We start from the raw sequence: 11,263 nt of genomic DNA on the forward strand, positions 1-11,263 counted from the left end.
TAATGTGCTCGGTAATGAGAAGTTCGGCTCTTTGAGAGAGGACCGATTCTTGTGGCTCGGCTCCCTAACAAGGTCCTGATTGTATTATTTGTACATATCCAACAATTTACAGCAAAATAGCACATTTTACCACTAAATTAACTTCAAATATTTTAAAACAAAAAAATATAAACAGCATCCAGGTGATGGTTTGAGCGAGTCTTTAGTGACAGTTCCTGTTATTCTGCAGTTTAAGTGTTGCATGCCATTGGGTTCTGGGATGTGGCCAGCTTGGATATAAACAGGAAAAGTCTTTACGTGACTAAGAGAGCTGGCTCCGTCCTAAATGGGACACAATCAAGGAAGTGGATGACAGAAGGATGGATACACATTTCCATTGTTGTCGCTATCAGACAGTGGAGCTAAGCGGTTGTGTGCTTGTGCCTTTCGACAAACCCACGCTCCCCTGGACTAACACCACACATATTGCCAAAAGATGCCATCCACATGCATAACAAAGAACTGGAATATTTCCATGGTGTCCGAACTCCATTACCTCCATTAAGAACCATTACCTCCTTCTTAACAGTACTTCCATTGTTTTCTATTTCAAAAATGCTGTGCAGTATGTGTTAATTCCAACACAGGAGATATGTCATGTTAAACATATTGTCATCCTAATCATCTTATATTAGTATCAGAAATTGAAAGTTGGACGGTTTTCGGCAAAAAAGCCAATATCGGACATCCCCACTTCCAATACATCATCACTGATATAACGAAGCACGAAGCAAACAACTAAAGAAGCAGGAAATGAGTACCATAAGTATAAAAACAAATCAACAAGCATGGTAGTAATATAATAGTACTGGACAAGAGACAAGATAAGTTCTTTGAAAATAAAGGTAGAATTTAATAAAAGATGACAGAGACAAATCGATACAATTCCAAATAAAGTACTTGAGGACAGCCAATACTGATACAGTAGAGAAGAAAGGGTAGTTGATGTTTTTCGGAACGTTCTGGCAACTGCGACTGGTTCTTTACCGGTGGCGGATCGCCTTATTGGATCTGGGGGTGGAGCTGGGGGAGAAAGGGGTGTAAGCATTAAGATCAGTCATCAGTAAGAACAAATCAATGCATTCATTCATGTGCTTTATTTTGCCTTCACAATCCACAGCGGTACTATGGGATGTTACGTGGTTGCAGACACAGGATGGGCTGCGGCCAAATGGCCTTCCCATTTTTGTTTAGTAGCTGAATGTCTGAAATCACCTGGTGCTGGCGCCTGTGAGTGCAAGGATCCCTGCAGTCACCCAACCCACGGGACCCATGAAAAAGAGTCTTTGCACCTGCAAACAACACAGAAATTTGTCATTTATCATTTCATTGTGGTGGCGTATAATAATAAATATATATTTTTTTTTAGAAAAAACACTCACCTGGCGGGACATTGCGCTGCCATAACGGAGTTTGGTGACAAAATGCTCACAGTTTGCACTGAGGATGTAGTAGCGTAGCACCTTGCCCACCTCCGCCAGCGCCTCCTTCACGATGACGCGAACTGGGCGGGGTTTGTAACTGCGGTCCAGCAGGTTGTTGACTCTGTAGTAGTTGTCTCCCACCACCTCCCGCAACTTTTCCATCAACACCACGGCCATATCCCTGCAGAAGTATCTGTTGGTGTTGACGTCCGAAGACTTCCCTACAGTAGACAAAGCGACAGTAACTTTTAAGAACATGTGAATGGATGTGAATTCAATTAACTACTTCATGATAACGGTTGGTAATATGGGCTCTGGGGATTTCCATGCCCAAGAGGATTAAGGCAGAGCTCATACTAATATCTAATAACTTTTCTTATGTGGCAGTGAAGAACTCACCGGGTCGAGTCAAATGAACAACACAATTGTTGCCCACATACAAGGCCCAATGCTGGTAGGTGCCACGAGAGATTTCTATCATGTCTCCAAGCTCGGGTTCTTCCTCACCGTGCTACGGGGCAAAACAAAAAAAAAACACTGTTTATATGAAGGATTTCAGGTTGAAATATATTCCATAAGGAACATACCTTGTATGGGCGAAAAGGATTGTTGAACATGTTGCTGTTCTAATGCCGTTCCTATAGAGAAGGACCCATGTTAGACATTTATTTCACACAAACAAGAAACTTATAAAAAACTATAAAAGAGAAATCCATGGTGTAATTCCCATGCTCATAAGAAAATTGTTCAGTCTGGAAAGAGAGCATAAAAAACTAAAAAAAGCCCTAAGAAACGCTAATATTAATGCGAGTTAGATACCATCCCTACTCACCCGTTCAAAGATATTACAATAAAGCTCTTCTGAAAATAATCAATAGGTCGCTATAGTGCTTTTAAAACCAAACCCCTTTAAAAAAACGAGCCTTGATCCACATCTCTGCGCTAACTACAGATTAATATCTAACTTTTCATTTTTCTCCAAGGTCCTATAGGAATGTCATTACCAATCACTTACACTCTTTCCTTCAAAATAATCTCCAACTTAAGGTCTTTCAGTAAGGATTTACAATGTAATACAGTAGCTCAACAGCTCAGTATTATTTTTATTAGCCTTTGCAGCAGCATTTGACACAACTGATCACTAAATTCCAACAAGAAACGGCATTAAAATGGTTCCAATCGTATTTGTCAGACGGCCAGCAGTCTGTATCCATTAGTAAGAAAGAATCCAGACAAGTGAATGTCAGTCAATGGCATGCCAAAGGGTTCTGTGCTACGACCTGTACTGTTCAGCCTTTACATGTCCTCCTGAAGCAATATGAATAAAAAACGCTCATTGATTCTTTACCCAAACTAGTCAGTCATCCAAACTCCAAGCGTGACTAAATGTCATAAATAGCTGGATGACCCCAAACGCATCGGATAAGACTGAAATCTTGCACCCCTCCCACCACAATACAGTCAAAAACCTTTGTGCCAAATTCCCAAATACCACAAGTGTCAAAAACATAAGAAAAACCAAAAAAACCCTTCCACTACCAGATGCAGAAAAACTATAGTTCATGCTTTGGAGGCTGCCATAAGAAATCTTTAAAGAGGAGATCACAAATTTAGAATTCAGTTTAAAATTCTCCTTACATAGAAAGCGCTACATGCTCAGGGACCAGTATACTTAAAGATCTATCGGCCCACGAGAACGCTTCGCTCCCAGAACTTACAATTACCGGACACTCCTAGAATTTTACGAAGTAGAATGGGAGGGAGAGCATTTAGTTAGGGTACCATCTCTCCTGCAGACACTCCCTCGCGCGTATCCGGAAGTTCTCTGGAGCGCTTGGGAATGTGACCTGCCTAGTGGAGTGTGCGTGCCTGGAGGTGGGCGTGGGTGGGATGAATTAAACAGGGTGGGAACTATAGGAAATCCTTGGAAAGGCAGCAGAAAGAAGTGCAGATTCTTTTTGTCCTCGTGTGGAAGAGGCTGAGATTCGGTGACTCTCCAAATGAATCTTGCACGGTCACAACTCGGGAGTACTGCTCTAAGCTTTCCAAATTTGTCAACATTTCCACAGGCATGGACAGAAATCAGCAGTGATTTGTTTCAGAAAAAAAAAAAGAAAAAGATTTTAAAGATGTCAGAGAAGGAAAAAAATAGCACCAGCCGTCAGCATGAATTGAATGTTGACCTTGAATATGGAGTTCAATGTGTGATACATTAAAGTCAAAGTGAGTCAGTACAGTAACGAAACTGAAAGCCACACTTCCTGTTGGTGGCCTGCAGTAAAAGTTGTCATTTTTGTCTTAGTCAACATATTTGACACTCGTTCTATAGGCTGAATACATAGAATATGAACAACTAGTGTTGCTTTTCTTACTTTTCTGTAGATGTATTGGTTCGCCGTCCGTGGACTGCTGCTCCTGGTTGTGCTGCACCTGCGTGCTGGTGGTCTGTCTGGGGGGTGGACCGGGACAAAAACTTTATACTTCAGACCGCCCTCAACTCCGCCCCTCAATACGAAACGTCTTCTTCCTTACATATACAGTATAAAAATAACCGTAACGGTTCCCTGGCCTCACTGGTAATGCGGAAATAGTGCGCCACCTGCTCACCATAGGCTGAAGTGAACTTGAACATGTGGTATTATGAAATCTATTGTATCGTGCCCCCCAGAAACTGAAACTGTTATCTGTACTGTACAGACCGTGCCACAGGGGAGCTCGCCCCACTATTTGAGAAGCACTAGCAGAGCAAAAATGGGAAAAAAACAGTTGTAATTTACGAGATCCAACTCTGAATATTACCAACAAAAGTCATATTCTATAAAAGAAGAAAAAAACAAACGAAATTTAGAAGAACTCGCAATATTATGACTTCAAATATGTCAATAAAAATTTGTTATATTAAACAATATTACACAACATTATAAATTAAATTAAATTAAATTAAATTAAATTAAATTAAATTAAATTAAATTAAATTAAATTAAATTAAATTAAATTAAATTAAATTTAATTTAATTTAATTTAATTTAATTTAATTTAATTTAATTTAATTTAATTTAATTAAACAAAGTTAATAGGTGGGGAGGGGGAAGTTGTACAATTATGGGGGAATAGACAAAATATTACGGGAATAAAGTCATATTATTACAAAAAGAAAATTCAAAAGATGGATCCTTGAGGGACCCCTACATATCAATTCATAAGATATGAGGTCTCTTCTTACCTTTATGTGGGCTGAATATGCAGAGACTTTTCCAGCCACCCCCAAAAATGTCTTTTCCTCTTCAGTAGATCACGTGAGGGTCACCAGGAATTTTTGGAAATGACATTCTTCCTCAAACTACCAAAAGGGCCACTTTATTTAAATTTAGTAATTCATTTCCCCTTTTTGCGGGTTCTTTACTCTCCTGAGAAGCAAAAAAAGACTCACAAACTGGTATTAGATTTACAAAATGTATTCAAAATATATTAACAATGCATCAGATAGAAATGAACTGCTGACCCCGGAGCTCCGGACGGCCAAATCTCTTTCCTTGTCCTCCCTACGAAGTGAATGAGAGTTGGCTCCTGATCCATCCCTTGGTTCTGCTTAAATGTTTCTTTTGACCGTGTCTCCAAACTCTCCAAATATAAGCTGCTATCTCTGCAGTAGACTCCCACGGCTGCCCTGCTTGTCTTGGCTGATATAAGCTTATCATATTTTTGCAAGACCTTGATAGTTGTTCCTTTTATTCAGTTGCTGGTTAAAACTGTGTTATTTCTTCCGGGCTTCTTGTAATTATTCACTCCATAGATTACATATTTCATAGTTAATAACTGTGCACTTCTGAAATCTAGTTATATTAACACACTCTATGACATAGACGTAGTAATTATGTTGAAATATTCTTGTTAAATCCCACACTAATATTGTTATAGTGTTGTGTTCAATTAAGTAATGCTAAAAATTAATTTGTGAGTGTCCCTCTGCATGATGCTAATGCTATTGGAACATGATACTTGATTGATGAAACCTTCTAATTAACCATGTCCGATAATTAATGGCTTGATATCAGCACGGTAGTAAATTACTGGACAAGAATAGAAATAACATAACAATAAAACTTTTCTGCTGGCTTCAGAACAGACAAGAGACAAGACGAGTTCTTTGAGAATAGTCACAGGTGCAATTTAATAAAAAGGTGCATGCAAGGAGACAAATCAATACAATTAAAAAAGAAATACTTGGACATCCAATACTGAAACAGAAGTGAAATAACTGCGGAAATGACCAACACAATGTAACATTTGTTCTGGACCAAAAATAAGTAGATCTTAAAACGCTTAACTCTTGAAGACATACAAGAAGTGAATACAAGTCATCGCTGTGAAATAAACAAGGGGTAGTTGACGTTGTCGGGACGTCCTGGGAACTGGAACTGGCTCTTTACTGGCGGTGGAGTGACATAGCGGACCTGGGGGTGGAGCTGGGGGGGGGGGGGGGGGGGGGGGTTGGAGGGGTGATATAAGCAGTAAGATCAGTCGTCAGTGAGAACAAATCTTTGCCTTGACAATCCACGCCTCACTAATCACATGTGTACCGATACAGGATGTTTATAGGAAGGGGGGATCGCAGTTTCAAACAGTTTCACAGCTGTGAACATTCTCAAAGAAAGACTCAGCCGCAGTGCGGAAATGCTCGAAGGAAGCTAACTCCACCCAGTGGAAACAGAGCACCTGGCACAGAAACGTTCTTGGGATTCTGTTTTTTGGGGTGGGTTGAAAAGAAGGGGCACTACAAGCTGAAGCACCTCCTTTCTGCAGGAACATACGCAAGGATCCTGCTCACCCAACTCACCTCCGCCTGTCGGGGAAGTGAGCCTGGGGAGCGGGGAGCGGGGAGCACCCCCCCCCCGGATGATGACACCACTGTCTTTGGTCTCATTGAATGCGATGCACCGATACACGACTATAGAGTTTTCCTTTCACGTCATATTTCATCACAAGTGCTGAAACCGTGTGTGAACACATCAAGATACGATTTGGTGAGGTTACTGAGTGCTGATGCGTATATTTGTTCTGTTCACAACCTGAGCTCGTCACCGTTTTTGTCATGAGAAAAAGGTGTGTCAAGGACATAATTTCGTGAACGACTCACCTGATGCTTGTGTCTCTGACGGCAAGGATCATTGCAGTCACCCAGCCCACAGGACCCATCAAAAAGAGTTTTTGCACCTGCAAACAACACAGAAATTTGCCATTTATCATTTCATTATCGTGGCGTATAACAGATTAATTTTTTTTTTCTTCGAAAAACAAAAACACTCACCTGGCGGGACACTGCGCTGCCATAACGCAGTTTGGTGACAAAATGCTCACAGTTTGCACTAAGGACATAGTAGTGCAGCACCTTGCCCACCTGCTCCAGGGCCTCCCTCAAGATGTCATAAATTGGGCGGGGTTTGTACGAGCTGTCCATAACGTTGTTGACTCTGTACTTGTCGCCGTCCAACACCTCGTGCAAAGTATCCATCCTCACCACGGCCATATCCTTGCAGAAGTAGCCGTTGTCGTTCAAGTCTGCAAACTTGCCTACAGTAGACATGGCAACAGTAACTTTTAACAACATGGGATGTGAATTCAATTAACTACTTTATGATAACGGTTGGTAATATGGGCATATGAAATACACTATGGTAATAATAATACATTTTATTTGTATAGCGCTTTTCAGAGTACTCAAAGACGCTTTGCAGCAGAGAAAAAAGAAATAAAAATAGAGTAAACAATGCATTAAAATACAATATCCAAACATTCATTCAGAGCTAAAACAGGGCTAAAAGCAGGAGGGGGCACACTAAATTGTCCATAGAAATGGTTGTTTGGCTATATATGCTCTGGGGGTTTCCATGCCCAAGGGGATTAAGGCAGTGCTACATGATAATGGAGCTCATACTAATAACTGTCTAATAACTTTTCTTATGTGGCAGTGATGAACTCACCGGGTCGAGTCAAATGAACAACACAACCGTTGCCCACATACAAGGCCCAATGCTGGTAGGTGTTGCGAGAGATTTCTATCATGTCCCCAAGCTGGGGTAACATATCACCAAACTATGGCGAAAAACAAGAAAACACTGTTTATATGAAGGATTTCAGGTTGAAATATATTCCATTGGTAACATACCTGGTATGTGCGAAAAGAATTGTTGAACATGTTGCTGTTTTAATGTCGTTCCTGTAGAGAAGGACCCGTGTTAGACGTTTATTTCACACCATGACAATTCACACAATTCTTTCCTTGTTAAAACTGAAAAAGTGAAATCCAAAGAAATCTGCCCCACGGTATAATTCCCATACCGGTGAGCTGAAAGGCAAAACACAAAAATCTATCTATATATTTTCTATGCCACTTAACCTCACTAGAGTCCTGGGGGTATGCTGGCGCCTATCCCAGCTGAGGTACACCCTGGACTGGTTACCAGGGCATACATGGACAACCATTTACTCTCACCTAGTCCATCCCTAAATGGATCATTTGGAGTCGCCAATGAAGCTAACATGCATGTTTTTGGAATGTGGGAGTAAAAGCGTAGTGCCCGGAGAACAGCAAAGCACGCACAAGGAAAAAATGCAAACTCGGAAACAACAAGGCGAAACAAAATGGCCACCTCCTCACAAGAAAATAGTTCAGCCTGGAAAGAGAGCATTAATAACTTCAGTTTGCTATTCATCTTTAACTGAACTAAACAAAAATAACCAGCTTGATTTTTGTTTTTTTCAGCTGTTTGAAAGATTAGCGTATTTTAATAATCATAGTTATACATATATATATATTATTATTTTTTAATTATTATTTTTCTTTTTTTTTAAATAAAAGGTACTTTTATAGTTTCACTGGCTGCTGGCACTTAACCTGTTGGAAATATTCTACTAATGTGCTTTCTCAAAACGAAACTGAAAGCCAGGCTTCCTGGAAACCGGTGGCTGTAAAAGGTGTCATTTTTGTCTTTTTAATTCACATATTTGACACTGATTTTATCTATTAGGCTGAATATATACAATATGAGCAACCACCAGCCAGTGTTGCTTTCCTTACTTTTGTTCGTTCACCCTGCAGGTGTGTTTGTTTTGGTATTTTTTAAGGAATTTAAAGACAAAAATAGCTAACTAATAACTTAGCGAATCTTGACCTTGAACATGGAGTTCAGTGTGTGACGCATTTAAGTGAAAGCGAGTCAGTACGAAAGCCGGAAACCACACTTCCTGCTGGTGGCCTGGAGTAAAAGTTGTCATTTTTGTCTTAGTCAATATATTTGACACTCGTTCTATAGGCTGAATACATAGAATATGAGCAACTAGTGTTGCTTTTCTTACCTTTCTGTCGATGTGTTCGTTCGCCGTCCGCGGCTCGTCGTTACACTTCACCTGCTTGTTGCTGGTCTGCCCTGGGGGTGGATGGGACAAATATTTTACACTTTTCAAACCGCCCCAACTCCGCCCCTCAATACGGACGCCCTCTTGCTTACATATTCAGTATAAAATATCCTTCCGGCTGGGTATGCCAACGTGTACATTGTGACGGTGTAATGCGGAAATAATGCGCCACATGCTGACCATAGACTAAACTTTTTTTGTATGATGAAATCTATTTGTATCGTGTCATCATATTTACAGCTGTAATTTAAACAACAACTCAAAATATTAGCAGAAAAGTGTTGTATTCTTAAGGGGAAAAGAAACAATTTTACGAAAACAATATTATGTGTTCAACATCCCATCTGCCCGGTGCGTCATAGCAAAGCTACAAATTAACAATGCGCATGCGCGCACGGGCAGCCATTTTGATAAAGTAAATATACATTTTCGGGTAGCCTTTTAATGAACAGTGGGCAGATAAACAAACTTCATATTTATGTGAGAGACACGTACATTTAACTTATGGCAGGATAAACTGGCTTCAACGAACTATGAGACGGAGTAGAAGCTTTCTCGAACAAAAGGAGTACGAGTGACTACGTCAACGACTAGCATCTTTGCTAGCTTGGGATAGTACGTTTTGTTCTTGCCAGGTGCATATTTTGTCATTTCATCCTAATAGGAGTCATTTGTGAGTTTGTTGGTATGAGTTTAATATGCTTGCAAGTTGAGAACTGCTGGTTGCAGGAACGTTTCCTTTTGGTAAGGTTTCATCTGTTGGCTGCCCCTCTTGTTACGTCCTCTGGACTCATTAGAGTCCAGAGCCTTTACTCCAATTGTTATATATATATATATATATAAAAATAGCTGTTAGACACACTAATAAGATCCTTCAAGACACTCTGTAGGACAATGCCTCACATGACGGTGCAAATAGGACTTTTCTAAAAGCGTGTCTTTGTCTTCTCGGCTCCTGCAGACGTCAGAGAAGAAGATCTTCGCCCTGGCAGCAGGAGTGGACCCCCAGGATGGAGCAGGAGGAGTCGCAGCTCCTCCGAGTTAATGAGGAAGAGGAGAAGCCACAGTCCCCCCATGTTAAAGAGGAAGAGGAGGATCGCACCATGAGTCAGGAAGGAGAGCATCTCAAAGGATTAGAGGAGTTCCCAGTGATTGGTGTTCCTGTGAAGAGTGAAGCTCAAAGTGAGAAGAGAAGCAGCATCTCCACTCAACACGTAACAGAAGCTAATGGAGACCGCTGTGGAGGATCTCAAGCGCTTTTAGCGCCGCTATCTGACACTGACGACACAACGTCACACTCCCCTGACACTGATGGTGAAGACTCCGAAACCGATATGACGCGTCACGCTGACAACGCACGCTGGAAATGCTCTCAATGTGACAAAACGTTTGTTAAGAAGGGAAATCTGAATATACACACAAAACTTCACACAAGAGAGAAACCGTTTATCTGCTCGGTTTGTGGCGAACTATTCCGTCAGCGGTCAAATTTGACGGCGCACACAAGAATACACACCGGGGAGAAACCTTTTCATTGCAGCATTTGCGGTCAGAGTTTCTCTCAAAAAGCTGTTCTAAAAAGACACGGCAGAATACACACTGGGGAGAAACCCTATCCTTGCACAGTTTGCGGTAAAAATTTCTCTCAAAAATGTCTTCTAATAAGGCACACAAGGATACACACCGGGGAGAAACCTTTTCCTTGCACGGTGTGTGGTAAAAGATTTAATGGCAAATGTGATTTAAATAGACACAGAGTCATGCACACCGGAGAGAAAGCTTTTTCTTGCACCGTGTGTGGGAGAAGATTCAACCGAAAAGGTAACTTAAGTAAACACGCTAGTATACACGCTGGAAAGAAACCTTTTCCTTGCACCGTGTGCGATAAAAGATTTCATCGAAGAAGTCATTTAAAAACTCACACGAGAACACACACTGGAGAGAAACCTTTTTCCTGTGCAGTCTGTGGAAAACGTTTCTCTCTTCAGAAATCTTTTATAAGACACCAGAACACACACCTGGAAAATCTTTTTTAAAAATTTTCTTCTGTTTGGGAAAATGCAATAAAGGCACATTTAGACGCTTTTATAGCACCCACTTAGACCTGGTCCACCTTGAAAACCCACTTGGTTTCGACTTCCCAAGATCTGGACTGGATTCATCTACAAGAGCACAAAGATTAGAGAGTCAGAGGAAGTCGCAGAAGAGGACAACAGACGTCCACCATCTCCATGACGTCATCATGGAGGCCTGAAATAGGATTCCAGAGGCAACCTGTGATGTTCTGGTAAACTTTAATTGAATAGTTATCAGATGATGTCTTTTGTGATTAGAAATGTGTTAATTGTTACTTTGCTTTGTCTTTTTTAAATAAAAGTCTTACT

The 11,263-nt window shown here is 40.8% G+C and overlaps 3 protein-coding genes across 6 annotated transcripts; 1 reads left to right on the forward strand and 2 right to left on the reverse strand.

Moving 5' to 3' along the window:
- Nucleotides 1-878: 878 nt before the first annotated feature.
- Nucleotides 879-4,760, reverse strand: LOC131137724 (phospholipase A and acyltransferase 4-like). Of its 3 annotated transcripts, none has more exons than XM_078797779.1 (7): nt 4,687-4,760; nt 3,836-3,912; nt 2,051-2,101; nt 1,863-1,974; nt 1,422-1,684; nt 1,255-1,331; nt 879-1,062 (listed from the first exon to the last, which is right to left on the reverse strand). In XM_078797779.1, exons 3-7 carry the CDS (start codon nt 2,078-2,080, stop codon nt 1,023-1,025), a joined length of 522 nt encoding a protein of 173 aa, XP_078653905.1. In that variant the 5' UTR covers nt 2,081-2,101; nt 3,836-3,912; nt 4,687-4,760; the 3' UTR covers nt 879-1,022. The 3 variants fall into 3 exon arrangements, with proteins under 3 accessions (XP_078653905.1, XP_057941965.2, XP_078653906.1); XM_078797780.1 differs by lacking the exon at nt 4,687-4,760 and having other exon boundaries at nt 890-1,062; nt 1,422-1,437; nt 1,512-1,684; nt 3,836-4,148; XM_058085982.2 differs by lacking the exon at nt 4,687-4,760 and having other exon boundaries at nt 3,836-4,129.
- Nucleotides 4,761-5,605: 845 nt separating this feature from the next.
- LOC131137723 (phospholipase A and acyltransferase 4-like) lies at nt 5,606-9,006 on the reverse strand. The gene is made up of 7 exons (XM_058085980.2): nt 8,972-9,006; nt 8,820-8,890; nt 7,630-7,680; nt 7,445-7,556; nt 6,772-7,034; nt 6,601-6,677; nt 5,606-5,929 (listed from the first exon to the last, which is right to left on the reverse strand). The coding sequence occupies exons 3-7, from the start codon at nt 7,657-7,659 to the stop codon at nt 5,890-5,892; spliced, it is 522 nt and encodes a 173-aa protein (XP_057941963.2). The 5' UTR covers nt 7,660-7,680; nt 8,820-8,890; nt 8,972-9,006; the 3' UTR covers nt 5,606-5,889.
- Nucleotides 9,007-9,293: 287 nt separating this feature from the next.
- On the forward strand, nt 9,294-11,261 carry LOC144894448 (uncharacterized). 2 transcript variants are annotated; one of them, XM_078797773.1, is made up of 2 exons: nt 9,294-9,514; nt 9,841-11,261. In XM_078797773.1, exon 2 carries the CDS (start codon nt 9,890-9,892, stop codon nt 10,913-10,915), a length of 1,026 nt encoding a protein of 341 aa, XP_078653899.1. In that variant the 5' UTR covers nt 9,294-9,514; nt 9,841-9,889; the 3' UTR covers nt 10,916-11,261. The 2 variants fall into 2 exon arrangements, with proteins under 2 accessions (XP_078653899.1, XP_078653900.1); XM_078797774.1 differs by lacking the exon at nt 9,294-9,514 and adding an exon at nt 9,543-9,623.
- The last annotated feature ends 2 nt before the right edge of the window (nt 11,262-11,263 follow it).

This window comes from Doryrhamphus excisus, linkage group LG17, assembly GCF_037039965.1.
Source record: "Doryrhamphus excisus strain RoL-2023G ecotype Guam linkage group LG17, RoL_Dexc_Guam_v1.1, whole genome shotgun sequence".
Lineage (NCBI taxonomy): Eukaryota > Metazoa > Chordata > Actinopteri > Syngnathiformes > Syngnathidae > Doryrhamphus > Doryrhamphus excisus.